This window comes from Aotus nancymaae, unplaced genomic scaffold, assembly GCF_030222135.1.
Source record: "Aotus nancymaae isolate 86718 unplaced genomic scaffold, 86718_ANA_hifiasm-v0.15.2.pri h1tg000155l, whole genome shotgun sequence".
In the NCBI taxonomy this organism is placed as follows: domain Eukaryota; kingdom Metazoa; phylum Chordata; class Mammalia; order Primates; family Aotidae; genus Aotus; species Aotus nancymaae.
The window spans coordinates 2,207,745-2,229,200 of NW_026988570.1; the positions used below are offsets into that span (position 1 = coordinate 2,207,745).

Consider the following 21,456-nt stretch of genomic DNA (forward strand, 5'->3'; position numbering starts at 1 on the left):
AAAGAGTAAGGGAGTAAACCTTGCTACATAAATACTCTTGCTGCCTGAGCCCTTGGGGAGAGCCAGGAGTTGGCCTTGCTGGAGCTTTTTCTCTAGAAACCTCTGTTCTCCTCCTGGTGGCAGCGCGAAGGCCACCAGGGGGCGCCACCGCCCTGGTCATCCCGACTCGACAGGAAGGGCAGGGGGGAAACGCAGAGGAGTGGTGGCGGGGCTTGCCGCCTCTCCAGAATTTTCTGATGCCTTTCAGTGAACTCGTCACCTCACATTTTGGCACACGGACTCCCAGCGGGGCCCTCCGTTTGGTAGGGGCCAGGGACAATAAGGTTGTGTCTGCCCCGTGGGCTGTGAGCAAGTCTTGCCTTTGGAACAGTCCCCGCCTCTGCCTCCACTCCTCCCGGCCTGGAAACAGCAACGAGGAGAAAGTAGTACCTCGTGGAAGACTCCCGTGAGGACCGCGGATTGGTGCTAACAGGAATCGCCGCTAATGGGGATCGCCCAGCCCGACTGCCGTGGGAGAAAAGTCACTGCTGCCTTCTCCCAGCCCCGTGCGGGTGCGTGGTGTCACAGCAGCTTAGGCTGAGATAGCCTAACCAGTCCTAAAGTGGGTTTTTCTGAAACATCCGGAATGGAGCCGACGGGACACATGGCTGGACTTGTATGAGGGAAAGGAAGTCCAAGGACCTCGTGGCTCCTAGGATCAGTGGCAGAGAAAGATGTGGAGTGACAGCTTTTCAGGTGTGCCAAACATCCAGCTGTCTAGGAGCTCTGATTTCAATTGGGAATGGCAATTTAAAACACAAAAAGCCAAAAGCCGTTTAAAACTAGAAATCAGAGCACAAAGCAAAATTTAAAAAACTTCACAGCAACAGAAATCTTACTAGTGAAAAGACAGATGACAAATTGGGACAAATACTTTTGCCTCATATACAAAGGACTTCTACAAATTAACAAGAAAAAAACAATCTAAATGAAAAATGGACAAAGGATAAGACTTCACAGGAAAAGAAAACACATATAGCTTTTACAAAGTATATTTGGCCTAATTCATGAGAGAAATGCAAATTAAGACTGTAAAGAGATACTATTTTCTCATCAATCAGACTGGCAAAAGTCAAAGAGCCTGATCTGTCCTGATCAGTGTGAGGAACAAAGACACTTAGAGATATCTGACACAACTCCCATGGGAGGCTATTTGCAGATATTAATAACGAAAGTTTGAACGCACTCACCTTTGACCTAGTAATTTCACTTCTAGGCATTTATATGACAGATATACCAAATAAATTTATATGACAGATATACCAAATAACCAACCAATACATGACTGTTAAAAAGTATGAGGTCATTCCGTATGTAGTTATATTCTCTGTTGCCACACATTAAGTGAAAAAAAAAAGCGGAATTATGCCAGTTGCTTCAAAAATACAGTATATAAAAATATTCATTGCATCATTTTTGGAAAGAGTCACAAAAAATGGAGTGTGATTGCCTTTGGAATGGGGAACCTGATAGCTGATAAGGGTAGGAGGAAGCAGTTCACTCTTCTCCTGAATCGTGCATAACCTGGGATTTGTTTTCATTGTAATGCTAAGGGAACAAAAGAGAGGGATGAGGCCCTTCCAGCTCTGAAAGTCAATAAATGCCAAGTTGTCTTCTATAATTCTAGAGATGATTAATTAATGATCTATACAGCTTATTAGAGAGACTTTTTACGACCTGAGATTTTCCTTTGGTACTTTTAAAAAATAAACAGGCTTAGGATTTGTATTTCATAGAGAACAATGAATAACAGGTACAATAAAGGACAGGCAGGCTTTATTCAGAAAAACTTGAAGTCCCTTGGAAATATTAGGGAAATGTGTGTATGTGTGTGTGTGTCTTACACAGACACAAAACTTCAAATTTGGAAAAGAGCTGTCTGGCCCTTTTGTAGCTTAAACAGGTCAGTGTTCAAAAAGTAATTTCTAGAGAATGTTCACATCTGAATTATTCTCGCAAATGCTTGCATCCCAGAAGTAGCCAAATCAACCTGCTACACAGGGACCTTGTGGGGTTGTGTATTTTGCTGAAATATTTATAACAACTAAGTCACATGGATATATTCTATGGGATTTATTTTTAACAAACATGTACATAAACAATAAATGGAAAAAATCAAGGTTCAAAGTGAGCAGATTCATATTTACAGTGTGTTTTTTAAGGATTGTCTATATCCAAATTTTATTTCCGTGAACGCTTACATTCCAAGAGCAGTACAATTAGCCTATTACGTAGGGCCCTAATCTTGTTAGTATAGTGTTGCTGAAATATTTTCTTCAGCTTTTGCCTTAACACATCCAAAGATGGAAGATGATGACAATCTGGAATATTCAACATGATGTGAAAAAATTCATTCCACATATCCAAATGAGGAAGCCTGAAAGAGACAAAGCATAAATAATGGATAAAATGTAGCCTTCAACACGCAGGATAACCCCACTTCTGCATCTGACTTCCACAGGCTTGGACAGTTTAATGTAACAACTCTCCCCTAAATGGAACACAATGCAGCAAAAATGGAAACATTGAATCTATTACATACGAGAGAGATTAAAGACTCAATTAAATGTTTTATACATCTTATTCCAAAAAATAATTAAGATACGTAATCTTTTAGTAATACTGCAAGTCAAAAAATGTTCTTGCTCTCTCTTAGAAAAAAAAGCCAAACTATCTGCTTCTGGCTAGCTGTACATACCTTGCTGCCAGAATTGGATAATCTGGCCAAATGCTTCTGTCAAGGCTAACTGCATATGCAGCAGGACCAGGTAGACTGGCTGGGCTGCCCAGGAGATAGCTCAGAGTTAAGAGTTCCAACTACTATTAATTGTTTAAGTTAACTAAAAACTCCAAAACATGGAGATAAGAGGTGGGAGAGAAAGTAGAATGAAACGGAATTGTGCTCCAGACAGGAAATGCCATCAGTCCTGCTGAGGGTTAACTTCCGGCTCTTCTTCACACTGATAGTCAGAGATGAAACTATCTGGTTCTTCAATTTTGAGCCAGAGATGGAATAGAGTATTTGCTAAACATGAGGGCTCATTATCCAAAATAAAGAATAGTTGTTATAAGCTTTCCTCTAGGGCCTGAACCTAACTTTATTTATATACAGCATATGACATTTCATAAAATTATTGCTAACTATTTTTCTTTTTTTGAGGGGGCTGGGGAGATGAGGTTTACAGGAACCCCATCTTACATTTTCTCAAGAAGGTATAAACATATATAAAAGTCCATTAGGCTGAAAACTTACGATAAGTGTACTTTTCTGCATGTTTTTATGCCTCAAAAAAGAAAGTACAAGTGATATAATGAATATCCAGGCACCAAATACTCAGCTTAAACAAAACGGCTTATTCCAACAGTTTGTTCACACATTGTGTTAGGAGAGCCATCCAGGTTGACGGGAAGAGCTCTTGACTAATCATGAATTTTCACTGTGATTTACAGACAAAAAAACAATATTTGAGAAACTCAAATCACACAGAGCTGGGACCTAAAACCCTGTCCTGTGAATGAGAGCTACCCATCACATTACTTTATAATTTATGAAGCACTTTCACATACACTATTTCCTTTGCTTCTTACAAATATCTGAGAAAAGTAGGATCAGTATTTCCGAAGACCAAAAAAAGAAAAGTGAAAACCTGACGGCTGGTGATATTAGGTGATTCCTCTATAAGGAGTAAAAACTTTGCATGTGTACAGGATGTCAACCATTTGGCCAGAAGCTTTCAGGGAGGGCATCAGCTGCCCCAATGGGGAGACAGAAGTGGTAAAGCTATGCAGCTTGCTCCCTGTGCCCAGTGCCCAGGACTGTCCTGACAGCATACTACCCAAGGCACAGGATTTCCAGGCAGTGGCAGAGATCCTTTTTTTTTTTCCCAGATGGAACCCAACATTCTACTGTAGTTATTATCTTTTCACTATAGCACCAATGTTAATACTCACCTTCTAAAAAGACCTTCAGGCTTCCACACTCCTCCTTCATTTTTCACTTTCATGTAAGTGCCGAAGAGCATGCAATATACTGTTGCAGCAACCCCAAAGTAATCGATCTATAAAGCAGATAGAGGTACATATGACTTACATAGTAATTTACACATGAACTATATTAAGATGTCTAACTTAAGCAGCAAGTTAAATATTCACAGGATTTTACTTTTAAAACATTTTGGAAGCCATTTGTTCAACCACTCCACTAACATGTCCTACTGAACGTCTAGGCTTTGCTGGAGGCTTCCACAGACAGCAGACTACCCTCTACCTCCTGAGGTAGTTTTGGAAAACTCTGCCCTCCTGAGCTACCATGTCCTTCATTCTGTCACACAGGGGGCAAACACAACACTCTAAGCCCTCTTCCCCATGGACAGCCTAGAAGTCCTCTCAGCTCACTCCCCTGGGACTCTGGTTGTAGTTCTCGGACTCACCCCCATGCCCTCTTACTGTGTGGTATGTTCATAACTGAAAAGAACACTCCAGCCCCACCCACATCCACAGGACAGAAGAAATGAGACCCCCCCACCAATCTTGGCCCCCTTTACCATGGGTTCCTGAAAAGACATAGTTCTCACCAGAGAACTTGGTAGTTGGCTTTTATTTACCAGGTTCAAAACTTTTTATTTATCCCAAGTAGCATTCTCCTTCCTGGTCATCTAATATTCTATGTAGTTGGTTGAAAATTCTGCAATCTTCCTTTAGAATAATAATGATTCATTTCTGGATCTGGCTAGTTGGAAATCTGGCTGTACCATCTATTACAGTCAAATCCACCATCCTGCCTGAGAGCATCCCAGGTGTATCCAACACGTGTTCAACTCTGCCTGAAGTGGGCATGCTGGGTCTCCCTGTTATCCCTGATTTAGGAAACCAAGCTGGCCTGATTTGATCTCAATAAACCAAGCTGTCTCTTTGCTGCATGACTTCCTTTCTGAAGGGTTCACAAATCATTAAATGTTCTTCCCTATGATCAAACTCACAGAATACATCTGTTTCCCTTTCCTGATAACAGGATCTATAATGGACTAATAAGAAAGTATTCTTCGGGAATAGAATTCTATCCCGTCACCTTTGTCTTAGCCTCATCTCTCCTTCAACTGCTCCTCAAGAGACCACCTCAAACTACCTAGATCCCCAAATTCATTTTGAAAATCTGATAAGCACAACACAGAAAAATATTTCCAAATCCCTCACTTTAGTTCTATACCTGGTAGTTCCATGGTTTGTTGCTGAGCATCTCAACACACTGAAAACCAGATGTGTTACATTTTGCTGTGAATGTAGTTCCTTTTGGAAACAGTTTCATATCTATACTCTGACCCAGGTCAATCAGTGCCAAGCCAGCACATGAATCATCTTCATCATCCTGTTCCAAAAATCTACATTAAACACAAACAAAGCCAGGCTGCATGAGCACATACGATGAAAGGCTGCTATGGAAATAGGAAGAGAACCCTGTTAAAAGCATAACACTTGCCCGTTTCCAAGTATGAAATTGTCTGGCTTAATGTCTCCATGAATGATTTCACAGTCATGCACTTGCTCAATCATGTAAAGCATTCTCATAGCAAAAGAGATGACGAGACCTTGAGGCATCACTTTTTCAGGGGTATTTTTATAGAGGTTAATGGCATTCTAGGAATAATGGAAAGTGGAATCCTGAGTTAGTTGTACAGGATTAATAAAATTTCAAGTTGAGAGCTTTGCCCCTCCCACCATTTCACAAAAGCCCCAACCACAAAAGTGCAAGGTACAAGCCAAACAATGCATTGCAAATTTATGTGCTCATCATGAAAATGAATACTTACTAATAATGTTCCATAGCTGTAGAGCTCTCCTACTAATACACTGCCATTCTGGAATAAGTGGGCAGAATAGAACTTGATAAACATGTGTTGCATAGTTGGCTTTAGTCTCTCCATCAGCTGAGTCCCAATGTAGAATTCCCAGGGGTTAGCAGGCTTCTGGACCTGCAAATCAGGTATGTGAAATTCATATCCATTCTCATATTCTGAAAAGTAATAGCAATAAAACAACCTCTATCCCAATAAAGATGTGGTGTTCACAGTGATGACAAGCTATGAACTGTTGCTGCAATGTGGGGCTTGCTGCAAGACAATTTTAGTGGGAAAAAAATTCTGAATCTTTTGTAGTTTTTGTCTTTTAATTGCCAACTACAGACATAAATGAAACCACTATCTTAAAGGAAGAAAAATGATTGGCAAACTCAAGTTCTAAAATTCATTTCTATACCACAAAAAACAACTCAGGTCATTTACCTTTAAAACAAATTTCTGTTTATTTTTAGCATCATTCACCTCTCCCTGGGTAGCTTCGTACACCTGGGCAAAGGCTCCTTCTCCAAGAAGGTGATGGACATAGATCAGCTTAGAACCTTAGAAGATAAATAAAAATGTTAATGTATGTAAGCCTTTTAAATAGTTTTCAATTTACAGAGAAGTTACAGAGATAGAGTTTTCTGTATATTTTGCATCCACTGTCTGCAATTGTAAACTCTTACATAACCATGGTACATTTGCCACAAATAAAGAACTGATCAACCAAAGTATTATGCTTCTATTAACTAAACTCTACATTTTACTCACATTTCACTAGTTTTTGCCTATGTTCTAGGATACGTCATGTTTAGTCATCATGTACACTTAGCCTCTTCTGGGCTGTGACAGTTTCTCAGAAGATCCTTGTTTTTGATGACCCTGACAGTTCCAAAAAGTACTGGTTGGGTTTGTTGTAGAATGGCCCTCAAATTGGGTTTGTTTGATATTTTTCTTGTGGTTACTTTGAGTTATCGGATTTTGGGGGAAAGCCCACAGAGGTGAAGTTGTAGTAGTTTTTTGTTTGTTCTTTAGAGACAGAGTCTTGCTGTTGCCCAGGCTGGGTTGCGATGGCAAGGTAATAGCTCACCGCAGCTTCGACCCCCTGGCCCAAGTGATCCTCCCACCTCAGGCTCCCAAGAAGCCAGGACCACAGGCAAGCACCACCATGTCCAGCTAATTCTTAAATTTTTTGTAGAGATGGGGTCTCACCATGTTTCCCAGGCTCATCTCAAACTCCTGGCTTCAAGTGATCCACCTGCCTTGTCCTCCCAAAGTGTTGGGATTACAGGAGTGAGCCAATACACCTGGACTGTAGTAGTAGATTTTTAAATTAAATTTTAAAAAAGAATTCACATGTTCAAAATCAGATGTAAAGAAGTAGATTTCTGGTTCCTGGCCCAGCATATAAGGAGCTGGAGTCATCACTCCATCCTCATAGTAAGCTGAATGACTAAAAATCAACAATGCTTCTGAGATCTGTTAGAGAACTGAGGTGAAAGGACAATCTGCTACCCCAAAATTGGGGAGGAAGACAAGTGGGGACAGAGAATCACAGCTTGCCAAAGTAGAAGCCCAGGAACAGAAACCACTGCTGGAGCCAGTACTAGGGGAGTTAAATGGAAAGAATTGCACATCGCAGACCTTATTTAAGAAGTCCCTAGGAAACCCAAAGACAACAAGCAAAACAAAAATAAGGACACAAAGGGCAATTTTAGCCTCTGATACAGTAACAGCAAACAGTAAGTATAGCCTAACCCGTAGGCAAGTTAAGCAAGCTCACACTAAAGGTCTATTTAACCTCAGTTCTTTTTAGCTTATACATTAGGTCTGGCTCTTAACAAAAAATTACAAGGCATAGTAAAAGACAAAACTCACAGCCTGAAGAACCAGAGTAAGCATCAGAAACAGACACACATATGGCAGAAATTTTAGAATTATCAGACTAGAATGTTGTTGTTTGTGTTTTGAGAGATAGGTTCTTACTCTGTCACCAAGGCTAGAGTGTAGTAGCATAATTATAGCTCACTACACCCTCAAACTCCTGGGCTCAAGTGATCTTCCTGCCTCAGCCTCCCAAGTAGCTAGGACTATAGGTGCACACCATTAATTTTTTGCAGAGACAGAGTTTCGCTATGTTACCCAGGCTAGTCTTGAACTCCTGGCCTCAAGCAATTGTCCTCCCTCATCATCCCAAAGTGCTGAAATTATAGGAATGAGCTACCATGCCCTGCCCACCCTAGAATTTCTTTTAAAATTCTAATGGGCATTCTAAGGGCTCTAATGAAAAAAGTAGACAGTGTGCAAGAAGAAATGGGTAATGTAGGCAGAGATATGGAAACTGAGAAACAAGCAAAAGGAAGTGCTAGAAATAAAAACCCATTGTAATAGAAATAAAGAATGCCTTTGATTGACTCACCAATAGACTATACCGGGCAAGAAAAAGAATCAGTGAGCTTGAAGATACGACAATTGAAACTTCCAAAACTGAAATGCAAACCGAAAAAAAAAAGAAACAAATAGAGTATTTATGGAGTGTGGGACAACTACAAAATGTATAACAGATACAGAATGGGAATACCAGAAGGAAGAAGGGAGAAAGAAACAGACAAAAATATTTGAGGCCAGTTGCAGTGGCTCACACCTGTAATCCCAGCACTTTGGGAGGCCGTGGTGGGCGGATTACTTGAGGTCAGGAGTTTGAGACCATCCTGGCCAACAAGGCGAAACTCCATCTCTACTAAAAATACAAAAATTAGCCAGGTGTGGTGGCAGGCGCTTGTAATCCCAGCTATTTGGGAGGCTGAGGCAGGAGAACTGCTTGAACCCGGGAGGCAGAGGTTGTAGTGAGCCAAGATCATGTCACTGCACTCCAGCCTGGACAATAAGAGTGGAACTCCATCTCAAAAAAAACAAAAAAACAAAACAAAACAAAAAAAACCTGAAGTAATAACAGTTGAGAATTTTCCAGAATTAATGATAGACGCCAAACCACATATCCAGGAAGCTCAGAGAGCACCAAGCAGAATAAATACTGAAGAATCAACACCTAGGTATGTTACATTGAAACTGCAGAAAAAGACACAGAGAAAATATTGAAAAAAGCAGGATAAATAAAACCATCTTACCTATAGAGGAGCAAAGATAAGAATTACACAGGACATCTCAGAAACCATGCAAGCAAGAGTGGAGTGAAATATCTAAAGTACTTGGATATTTAGAATATACCAATCTACAATTCTGTATCCAGTAAAATTATCCTTCAAATGTGAAGAATAAAAACTTTCTTACACAAACAAAAAAAATTAGTTGTGATGTATATTGCAAACACTAGGGTAACCACTTAAGAACATTAAAAAAGAAGTATAATTAATACGCTAAGAGAGAAGACGAAATGGAATCATGAAATAACTCGAAATCACAGAAGGCAGAAAGAAAATAGAAGACAAAAAAGAAACAAAGAAACATTGAAAAAGAAGTATAAACATTAAAACAAAAAAGAAAAAAATTTAAAAAGAAGTATAATTAATATGCTAGGAGAAAAGACAAAATGGAATCATGAAATAACTCGAAATCATAAAAGGCAGAAAAAGAATAGAAGACAAAAAAGAAAGAACAAGGACAAGGAATAGAAAACAGTATATAGTGACAATCCAATTATATCCAAAGTCACTTTAAACATCAATGGTCTAAATATACCAATGAAAACAAAGACATACTTTAAATACCAAGAGAGAGAAATTAAAAGTAAAGGGATAAGGCCTGGCACGGTGGCTCACACCTATAATCCCAGCGCTTTGGGAGGCTGAGGCAGGTGGATCACCTGAGATGAGGAGTTTGAGACCCGCCTGACCAATACAGTGAAACCCTGTGTCTACTAAAAATACAAAAATTAGCTAGGCATGGTGGTGGATACCTGTAGTCCCAGCTACTCGGGAGGCTGAGACAGGAGAATCATTTGAATCCGGGAGGCAGAGGTTGCAGTGAGCCAAGATCACGCCACCGCACTCCACCCTGGGTGACAGAGAGAGACTCCATCTCAGAAAAAAAAAAAAAAGTAAAGTGATAGAAAAAGATATACCATGCAAACAATAATAAATGAAAATGTAATAGCTGTATTTATTTCTGACAGAGCAGACTTCAGAGCAAGACAATTATCAGCAATAGAAAAGGGCATTACATATATATATATATGTATATTTTTAAGACAAAAGTCTTGCTATGTTGCCTGGCTAGTCTGAACTCCTGGGATCAAGTGATCCTCCATCCTCAGCCTCAGTCTCAGCCTCCCAAGTAGCTGGGACTATAGACATGTGTCACCATGCCTGGTTAATTTTTTTAAAAAATTATTGTAGAGACGAGGCCTCACTGCATTGCCCAGACTTGCCTCAAAACTCCTGGCCTCAGCTGATCCTACTGCCCTGGCCTCCCAAAGTGCTGAATTACAGTTGTGAGTCACTGTGGCTGGCCAGCATTATATAATGTTAAAGGAATCAATTCTCCAAGAAGACATAACATGTATAAGCCTAACAAGAAAGTGTCAAAATATGAGTCAAAAGTTACCGAAAACTACCAGAACTGCAAGGAGAAAAAGATGAATTCACTATTATAGTTGGAGACTTACATAAGTAATGGACAGATAAGCTGGATGTGGTGGCTCACACATGTAATCCCAGCACTTTGGGAGGCCAAGACAGAAAGATTGATTGAGGTCAGGAGTTCAATACCTGGGCAACATAGCAAGAACCCCATCGCCACCAAAAAAAGAAAAAAAAATTAGCTGCATGTTGTGGTACGTGACTGTAGTCCTAACTACTCAGGAAGCTGGGGCCAGACAACTGCTTGAGTCCAGGAGTTTGAGGCTGCAGTGAGCCAGGATTGTGCCACTGCACTCGTCTGGATGACAGGGTGATGCCCTGTTTCAAAAATAAATAAATAAATAAAAAGAAAGAAAGAAATGGACAGATAAGGCAGGCAGAAAATCATCAGTGAAAACATGGTTGAACTGAATAGTAGCATCAATCAATTAGATCTAATTGACATTTATGGAATACTTGATGTAATAACAGTAGAATACACATTATTCTCAAGCTCACATGGAATACTAACCAAGATAGACAATATTCTGGGCCATAAAACACATTTAACCAAATTTAAAAGAACAGAAAACATATACAGTATGAAAGGTAGTTGTAAAGTTCACCAAATACTTGGAGATTAAACATACTTCTGAATACCACATTGGTCAAAGTCTCAATAGAAATTTAAAAATATTTTGAACCAAATGAAAATGCAAATATAATTTACTAAAATTTGTGGGATATAGAAGAAAATTTGTAGTACTAAATACATATATTAGAAAATAATATCTAAAATCAATAATTTAAGATTCTACCTTAAGAAACTAGAAGAGCAAATTAAATCTAAAGTAAACAGAATAAAAGAAATAATAAACATTACAGTAGAAATCAACAGTGGAATGCCATATCCACAAATGAGAATTTAGATGAAATGAACATCTAAATGTTCATTTGAAAGATACAATCTACCAAAGCTCACAAAGGAGAAATAGATAATCTGAATAGTCCTATATCTGTTAAAGAAATGGAATCGGGAGTTGATAACCTTGCAAAACGGCAAGCACTAGGCTCAGATGGGTTCACTAGCAAATTCTATCAAATATTTAAGGAAGAAAATTATTACCAATTCTCTACAATCTCTTCCAGATGAAAGAAGCAGAGGGAATACTTCTGATCTCATTCTAAGAGGCTAGCCATTTCCCTGACACCAAGACAAAGTAAAGATATTACAAGAAAATAATACTACAGACAAGTATCTCTCATGAACATAGATACAAAGATCTTCAATAAAATATTACTAAATCCAATCCAACAATGTATAAAGAGAATTATATACAACAACAACCAAGGGCAATTTATCCCAGGTATACAAGGCTAGTTCAACATTTGAAAATCAATTAATGAAATCCATCACATCAATGAAGAAGGATCATATGATCAAATCAATAAATGGAGAAAATATTGAAAGGAGCAAGATAAAATCCAATAACCATTTATAATTTAAAAAAAAAAAAAAAACCTCTCAGCAAACCAGAAATAGAGAAATACTTTTTTAACTTGACAAAGAACATGTGCAAAAAATCCACACTAAAAATCATACTTATTAGTAACAAACTATGTAGATGCTTTCCCTCTAAGATCAGGAACAAGGCAACGATAAGAAACCAACTAACCAATTAAAAAATAGACAAAAGATCTAGAGAGACATCTCACGAAGAAGATATACTGATGGCAAATAAGCATAATATTCAATGCCTTATGTCTTCAGAGAATTTAAACTTAAAAAAGATTGAGATACCACTATTCACCTACTAGAGTGGCTAAAACCTAAAATACTTACAACCACCTAATAAGGGCAAGACTGGGGACAGGAGCTCTCATTCACTGTTGGTAGGAAGGCTAAATGGTACAGCTACTTTGAAAGTTTCTTACAAAAGTAAACATACTCTCATCATATAACCCTACAATTACACTCCTTGGTATTTACCCAAATTATGAGTTGAAAACTTACATCCACACAAAAACTTGCACACAGATGTTTACAGCAACTTTATTTATAATTGACAAAACTTGGAAGTAATCAAGATCTCCTTCATTAGATGAGTGGAAAGGTTAAACTGTGTGGTACATTCATGCAATAAACATTATTCAGTGATTTTTTTTAAAAAAAGCTATCAAATCACGACACAACATGGAGAAACCTTAAGTGCATATTACTAAGTAAAAGATGCCAATTGAAAAGGCTGCATACTATATGACTCCAACTATATGACATTATGGAAAAGGCAAAACTAGAGAGACAGTAAAACAATCAGTAGTTTCCAGGGGTTGGGGGACAAGGAGGAAGGGATGAATAGGTGAGGTACAGGGGATTTTTAGGGTGAGGAAACTAGTCTGTATGATACTGTAATGATGGATACATGTCATTGTAATACATTCATCAAACCCCACAGAATATACAACCCAAAGAGTGAACCCTAATGTAAACTAGCACTTCAGTTAATGATGCCTCAATATTGGCTTAATTTTAACAAATGTACCACACTCACGCAAGATGCTAATAACATGGAAATCTGTGTGTGTATGTATGGGGAGGTAGGAATATGTACTTTATGCTGAATTTTTCTGTAAGCTTAAAACAGCTCTTAAAAATGAAGTCTATTCATTAAAAAAACTTAAAAGGGAATATTGTGAAATCTTGCTCCCATTGTTTCCCACTCCCACCTACAGCTAACCATTTTAATAGTGTCATATAATACATACGACTCTGCCCTTTTCATTTAACAGTACGGTATGTTTTGGAGCTCATTCTCTATCAGCACAGAGTGAGCTTTCTTGTTCCGTTGCTAATGTTACTATATTATTTTACTATAGAAGTGTATAACGATATCTATACGAAATCCTTAAAAGTAGATAGCTGGGTTTAAAAGTACATGCATTTTTCATTTTAATACGTATTTGCAAATTGCCCTCTGAGTTAGATGAGTTATAGTACCAACAGCAATCACAATCCTACAATCATAGCCTAACAAAATGTTCCGTTTAGTACTATAGATACAACTCGCTATTGGAGGTGGGTGGCGGGGGCGGGGGGCAAATAGGAGAATCTCTCTCACACACAAGTTACCATCAACTTCTCATAGAGAAACAAGAATTTAAAGTTATATTATCCAAATAATTCTTACCCAATTGAAATTCAGTCTTGGGCTTGATGGCTGGAAGTTTACATTGCCATACAAAAACATTTGGATAGGAACTCACTGGTTTAGAAAGCCCAGATAAAAGTTTGAAAATCAGCTTATCATCCCATGGGTTCTCAACAAAGAAGTCTTAAAGGAATGAGAACAAAAACAAAAAAGGAACATGAATTGAGTACTCAGGAACTTTACCAAATAAATTATAGACAAAGTGAATGGAGATATTTACTAAATAAGCTTTCAAAGCCTTATACTTCTAAGGGCATTGATTCAAAATAAAAAAACAATTTTTAAAAGTCAAAATTGGTAGATCTGCACAGTTGATTATTTGCCACTTTAGTTACAAATTTGGATCAATATTCAATTGTGACAAAGGAAATCAACTCCAAGTGCATCTGCTCCACTCAAATGGAACAGCTACATTCCATCTTAAACATAATTAGGGATACACGTCTTAAGATGTGGACATTAATTACTTCCAATTTGCTCAGATAGACATAAATTCTTTAATTGCTTTCCACTTATATCCATAAAACTTATATTACCTATGTGCAATTTGCATATATGAGATATACTTTGGGTCCACAAAAGGGAAATAATTTCTAAAAGTAAGAAAAAGGTTTCTCTCCAACCTGGAATGTTACAAAAAATTATATTGGTGGCGGTTATCAAATACGAATCCAACATGGTTAACACTCAGTGCTAAGCACTTGCAGGATACTGTTCTCAGTAGTTTATTAATTTACTTGGTGCTTACAATAGGCCTCTAAAGGTAGGTACTAGCGTCAGCTCCACACTACATCAAAGAGGGGTAGGGAAAATTAAAATGATCTTGGTCAACACCATGTGACTACTTAGGTGAGGGAGCTAAGACAGAACGTAGTCAGTCCATCTCCAGAGTCTGTGCCCTTAACCACTATGCCAGACTGTTTATGTATAACAGAGGGGTGGGGGGAGAATGTTGTCTCTTTAACTTTGAGCCTCAGTTTACTTTTCTATAAAATAGGGGATATAATAATATTAGATTAAATGCCTGGCACACAGTAGGCTGTCAAATTCTAATTCCCTCTTCCAACAGTATTTTGATACCTTCTAAAATTAAAATAGATTGATTTGCACTTCAAATATGCTAGCTATACTTCATTGTGATGCATTACGCAAGTTTTGTCTGAACCCAATGACATCTGTTCTATTCAATGACATTCAAGTCCCACTGTGGGTTTCTTTCATGGGACAGCTTTTCCCATGCTACTTTCCTGATTCAAGGGCATAACAAAGAGTGAGTGTTCGTACTTGGAGCATCAACCTTCTCAAGTGAACTCGTCTGCATCTGTTCCACTTGGAGCCCAGCAGTAGCATCTGGTGGATCTCCTGCAATGACAGCGTCAGTGTCTGTGAGTCTGCAAGCCTCAAGGCCTCGCTCTGCCTCACAGGTAAGTATCCCACCTGCAGCAGGCTGGCTCAGACGGAGTAAGGATGCTGAACACACATCAGAGGAGAAGGCCTGTTCTGGGCTTTTCTCTTGAATTGGACTGGACGTGTGAAAGGAATAAAAAAAACAAAACATCACATGATTAGAAGTCTGTTGGATTCAGTCACATAAAAGTTCCTTCTCATTCTAGAAATGACATTTCAGAATAGCTTCACAGACTAAAAGTTGATTAAAGCATTTTTAGACAAACAAATCTATGAAAATATACAGCTAGTACAATATGAACAGAAATAAGAAAATCAACATATAGTTATACTAGATGAACAGCTGAGGCAATACATGGGGTACTCTTTAGTAGGAAATGTCAGGAGTGGGTTTATTTCTTCAAGCTGCATCTATGCAACACTACTATAATCAAGATTGAATATATAACTTTATTCCAAAAATGGCTCCTTTTATAACATTGAAACAAACAGAAAATGTCAATCACAATACAACACTCCAGAACATTTCCAGATATACAGTCATGTGCTGCATAACAATTCAGACAATGAAAAACAGCATATGCAATGGTGGCCCCATAGGATCATAATGGAGCTGAAACCCTCTGGTCTCCTAACGATGTCTGACATTCCTGACCCAGGTCTGTAGGCCTCGGCTAATGTGTATGTTTGTGTGGTTGTTTTTAACAAAAAAGCTTAAAAAGTGGAAAAAAAAATTTTTTTTAAGCTTATAGAATGATATAAAGAAAAAATATTTTTGTATAGCTGTACAATGTGTTTTTTAAGCTAAGTATTATTACACAGTCAAAAGGATAAATTTTTTTAAGTTTATAAAGTAAAAAATTCACAGTAAGCTAAGGCTAATTTATTATTGAAGAAAGAAAAATACTTTTTAAATAAATTTAGTGTAGTCTAACTATACTGTTCCTAAAGTCTACAGTAGTGTACAATAATGTCCTAGGCCCTCACATTCACTCACTACTCACTCACTGACTCATCCAGAGCAACTTTAGTCCTGGCAAGCTCCATTTATGGGGAGTGCCCTATACAGAATACCATTTTTTATCTTTTACACTGTATTTTTACTGTATCTCCATGTTTAGATACACAAACACTTACACCATTCTGTTGCCATTGCCTATAATATTCAATACAGTAACATGTCATACATGTTTGTAGCCTATGAGCCACAGGTTATACCATATAGCCTAGGTCTGTAGTAAACTAATCAAACCATCTCAGTTTGTATAAATACACTCTGATGTTCACACAACACTGAAATTGCCTAAGGACGCATTTCTCAGAATGTATCCCAGTTGTTAAGCAACTGCATGACTATAAATCGAAGTATATGTATACATATACATATAGATACACACACAACTACACAGCTAATCCTTATTATTCATGGATTTCAAATTTGTGAATTCACCTGTATGCTAAAATTTATTTGTAAGCTTAAAATCAATACTCATAGTGACTTTTCAGTCATTTGCAGATATGCAGAGCGATGAAAAATTGAGCCACCCAACATACATGTTCTTAGCTAAGGTTGAACAAGGTGACACTCAGCCTTCCTGTTCCAGCTTTCATGCTATAAACAAGTATCCTTTTCAAGGTGTAATTAGTGCCACATTTTTTGTATCTTTGTGCTTCTTCTTGATGACTTTGGTATTTAAAATGATCCCAAAGAATAGTGCTGAAGCGCTCTCTAATGTTCCTAAGCAGTAGAAATCTGTAAAAATGTGTGTATTAGATAAACTTTATTTAGATGTGAGTCAGTGTTGCTGGACATGAATTCAATGTTAATGAATCAACAATATATAATATATAAGGTGTTTTTCAACAAAATGTTGTTATGAGAGGCTTGAAGGATGCTGTCTGTACTCCCCCTTAAGAATATTCAGTATTCACTAATTCAGTGTTCGTGGTGACTCTATAGAACAGAATTACAGTGAATAATGAGAATTGACTGTGCATTTATCTCCACACACACCCCCAAATCAGTATCTACCTATACATACTGAAGTATGTATTTTTATACAAATAAATTTATAAATTTATATATGCAATTTCATACACTGCTATTTTCACTTGTCACATTTTTCCTGTTGTAAACTTTTTTCAACTATACTTTTTTGGTAATAATTTTAGGTGTAAAGAAATGTTGCAAAGATAATAGAGAATTCCTATATTTGCCTCACTCAATTTCTGCTAATGCTATCATTTTCTATTACAATGGTACCTTTGTCAAAACTAATAGACCAACATCTTTTCTATTACTTATTAACTAAACTGTAGACGTCATTTGGATTTCACCACTCTTTTCACTAAGGAATTTCTGCTTCAGGATCCAGTCCCAGGTACTAGGTTGCATTTAGTTGTCATGTCTCCTTACTTCTCTGTCATCTGTGACAGTTTCTTAGTCTTTCATAGTTTCTCAAGACCTTGACAATTTTGAGGAGTACTGGCCAGGTGTTCTGGAGAATGTCCTTCAATTTGGGTTTCTCTGATGTTTTTTCATAAAGAACTGGCCTGATATATCAAGTGTTTAGATTCGCTGTTGTATGTATATTCATAGAGACTACCTTCTGATTTAAAGCTACTACTCCATAAAATCTTTATTGGCCTTTAAGGCTAAAATTAGTATTCTATTACTGCCTAAAAGGCAAAGCTAGAATGGAAATGGTAAGCAAAGTTAGAATGGAAGATGAATAAAATGACAGAACCATATAAACCCACACAATACCTGAATTTTCTATCCCTTGAAGGCACCACCATGTTTTCTTCACAAGAATCCAAAGTCACATGGGTGCACTGTTTTGCTGCCACATTTTCTGAAAGTTTCAAAAATTAGAGATAGATATGTTAGATGCACATGTGTGCACAACACACACCATTTGATATGGTTACAAAGTCTAGGATTTATTTTGACAATGACTTGCATTATGATTTCAAAATAGTGTTCCATGGTAAAATGTATATTAAGATTCAAAAACTAGGAAGAAAAAAAATTACTTAAAAATCTACTAGTGGCCAGGCACAGTGGCTCTTGCCTATAACTCCAGTGCTTTGGGAAGCCGAGGTGGGAGAATCACTTGAGGCCAGTAGTTCAAGGCAAGGCCGAGAAACACAGTGAGACCCTATCTCTAAAAAAATTTTTTTAAATTAACTGGATGTGGTGGCAGGATCCTGTAGCCCTAGGTACTTCAGAAGCTGAGGTGGGAGGATCACTTGAGCCCAGGAGTTTGAGGGTGAACTGCAGTCAGCCTAGGCAACATAGCACCACCCTAACTCTTAAAAACAAACGAATAAAATCTACTACTAATGTTGTGAGCATTTCAACTCTACATCTAATCCCTAACAATTCTTCAAGAAAAAAAGGGTCCAGAGAGTAGCAAGTTCATTGTAGGCAGGATGACCGGACCACAGGAGGTTACTGGTATGGATTTGAGGGCTATACCCAGCTTCAGGAGAACCTGAAGACAAGCACATGGAGAGTAAAAGGCTACAATGCTTCTGGAGGCAGAGATTTTGTGTCTTTCACTTTAACATGTTTTGGTCAATTAGTTGATTGACTAAATTAGCATTTAATTTATTGAAACAATTTTGTGTTTAAATCAGAAAGCAACCTGGCAATATTTATTACTCTCTATAATTAAAAAAAATTATCTATAGATAGATAGATAAACTAGGTAGGGTAAAAATGCAGAATAAACCTCTACCAAATGATGCTAATACTGCACACAACCAATATGTTGGATTACATTTTATGACATATTCCTTCACTGAACAGGTGTTACTACTTTTTAGCACTAGAGCATTAGTTTCTGTTTATAAAGCCAAAGTGGCAAACACTCTAAGAATAGCCAATATCGACCTTTTGGAAGACTCTTTGGACTCATTAAACTAGCTTTCCCGGACGAAAAAGGCTTTAAACATCTTTTTTTTAAGTGGCAAACTTACGATGGTGCTTGGCAATAGTCCAAGTTTCAAGTGAACTCTCCTTTAAGATTCAGAAAAATGTATTATATTGGATTAGCACTCTAAGAAATCCTTGGTCAAAAATGTTTAGGTCTATAGGCTCAGAACCCACATTAAAATATGCTTCCATTCAGTGAAGTGAAATTCTTTGGCAGCACTTCTATTGTTGCTTTGGTAAACAATTGGTATATTTTAAAAGTGTGATCAATAGTACAGTTAGTATACAGTCAGCCCTCTGCATCCACAGATTCCATATCCACAGGTTCTGCAGGGTCAGCTACGGAACTTGGGCATCCACATGGACTTTGGTATCTGCAGGGGTTCCTGGAACCAATCCTCTGTGGATATCGAGAGATCTGTCTAGTTTGTAGTTGGTACTTAATAGCTAGCAATTATCTGTGCTCCATGACAATGTCATGTATTAGGATTCAATTCAGATATATGATGAACTTTTAAATATATAGGGTGATAAATTTGAAACAGGCTAGAAATAAGGACTACTTGTGAGTTTTATCATTACTTTCTTAAAGTCAGAGCACTAAAAGTAAGAAAAATAAGACTTTCTGAGTATTGTACTTGGCTATATGTCTAAGAAAGTTGACATATATATGTATGTAGACACACAACTAGGTCTAAAATTGGCTATTACTCTTATTAAATTGGAAAATATAAATGTTCATTATTTTTAGCATTCAAATAATTTAATCTGTCTGTAGTGGCTGTTTTGTTTGCTGTGAAACAAAATAAACATACTCTATACAAATGGGTCGGACCTTACAGGCTTTTAAATGCTTCTTAGATTTTCTCCATTCTACCTATAATCTAAGCTATTATATTTTAAAAATACATAGACTTCAGGAAGACACTATGCCAAAGGAAAAAAACTTATGAGCAAAAATACAATGAACAGATTTTGTTTCTTCTCCATGATTTTCAAAGTTCCCATGCAGAATTTTCATGAAGAAAACTGTAAGAATCAAACTTCATGAAGAAAACTGAAAGAATCAAAGTTGGCAGAAGACAAACACTAAAACTGTAACACACACCTTTATCTTCTAAAATAAGCACTGACTCCACTGGAAGTTTATGGAATGGTGTAGATGCAAGTTGTGCAGCAGATGTGAAGTCTCCTGGGCTCTTTGGACTGGGTGCTAGGGTTTTGTTGCAGCGAATACCCCATACGGTTGAATCATCCAAAAACTCTTCAGCATGAGGAACTTCCTACAACAGAAGATGAAATGAAAAAAAGCAGCAATCTCCCTCTTTTGTCCATGAAACCTTACTCATGAACACTTTAAGATCCAAAGAAATGAGAAATTAAAGACAAAACAGATGTCAACCCTTGGCTAACACAGTCCACAATATCACGGTTCAGTTCTTTTTCCGAGAACTGAAAAATTAGTGGAGCTGCATTGCAGCAAGAGCCACATTTTTGTTTTCGAAGTACATATATATACGTACTTTGAAAACAAAAATGTGTATGTAGACACACATTTATATATAAATATATACTTTGAAAAAGTCAAGATTTAAAGAGTTACAAAGATAGCACAGAATTTCCACATACCCTCCTCACTAAGCTTCCTCTAATATCAACTTCTTTTTTTTTTTTCTATAAGAAAAAATGCATTGCATGACCTTTAAAATATCCTTTCATACCAAAATTTGAACATGAGCTTCTATTTTGGAAATTGTTTTCTTTTTTTTTTCTTTTTTCGAAGAAAGAAAGAAAGAAAAAAAGAATGAAGAGGAAGAAAAAGGAAAAGAGAGAGAGAGAGAGAATGGGAGTATTGCTTTCTTGCCCAGGCTAGAATGCAGTTTAGTAATGGGTATTGAAAACCTCTTTTATACCAATAATTATACTTAATGATGTAGACAGGAAGGAATAAGGGAAGAAAATAACAAACAAGCAGCCAACCAATATTTCATTTAAACCTATGAAATGCTATGCAATTACTGAGGAGTGATTTACTTCCAATTATGTAGTCACTTATGGAATAGGTGTGAGGTGGTAATGTATGTTTTGTGTATTTGAAGTGGAGAGTTCTATAAATGTTTAAGTTTACTTGTTCTGGGTCTGAGTTCAAGTCCTGGATGTCCTTGTTAATTTTCTGTCTCGTTGATCTATAGAATCGTTAGCTCTTCTTGTTACATTGATCCTTTTGCCATTATGTAATGTCCTTCTTTGCCTCTTTTGATCTTTGTTGCTTTAAAGTCTACTTTATCAGAGGCGAGAATTGCATCTCCTGCTTTTTATTTATTTGTTTATTTTTACTGTTTCGTTGGTAAATCTTCCTCCTTCTCTTTGTTTTGAGTCTTTGTGTATTGTTGCATGTGAGATGGGTCTGGATGCAGCATACCGATGGGTTTTGGCTTTTTATCCAATTA

General features: G+C 37.4%; 1 protein-coding gene across 3 annotated transcripts in view; it reads right to left on the bottom strand.

Moving 5' to 3' along the window:
* Nucleotides 1-2,097: 2,097 nt before the first annotated feature.
* LOC135268083 (mitotic checkpoint serine/threonine-protein kinase BUB1) overlaps nucleotides 2,098-21,456 on the bottom strand; it is a 41,236-nt gene continuing 21,877 nt past the window's right edge. Inside the window, exons 16-26 of one of the 3 annotated variants that reach the window (XM_064371685.1) lie at nucleotides 20,115-20,289; nucleotides 17,834-17,921; nucleotides 15,097-15,182; nucleotides 14,944-15,021; nucleotides 13,639-13,782; nucleotides 6,318-6,433; nucleotides 5,847-6,008; nucleotides 5,516-5,673; nucleotides 5,246-5,417; nucleotides 3,991-4,097; nucleotides 2,098-2,416 (exon numbers count right to left, since the gene is read on the bottom strand). In XM_064371685.1, the coding sequence (XP_064227755.1) occupies nucleotides 2,221-2,416; nucleotides 3,991-4,097; nucleotides 5,246-5,417; nucleotides 5,516-5,673; nucleotides 5,847-6,008; nucleotides 6,318-6,433; nucleotides 13,639-13,782; nucleotides 14,944-15,021; nucleotides 15,097-15,182; nucleotides 17,834-17,921; nucleotides 20,115-20,289 (1,482 nt within the window). In that variant the 3' untranslated portion in view covers nucleotides 2,098-2,220. Of the gene's footprint in view, nucleotides 2,417-3,990; nucleotides 4,098-5,245; nucleotides 5,418-5,515; nucleotides 5,674-5,846; nucleotides 6,009-6,317; nucleotides 6,434-13,638; nucleotides 13,783-14,943; nucleotides 15,183-17,833; nucleotides 17,922-20,114; nucleotides 20,290-21,456 lie in introns of all 3 variants that reach the window. The other 2 variants (XM_064371686.1, XM_064371684.1) reach the window with 2 other exon arrangements.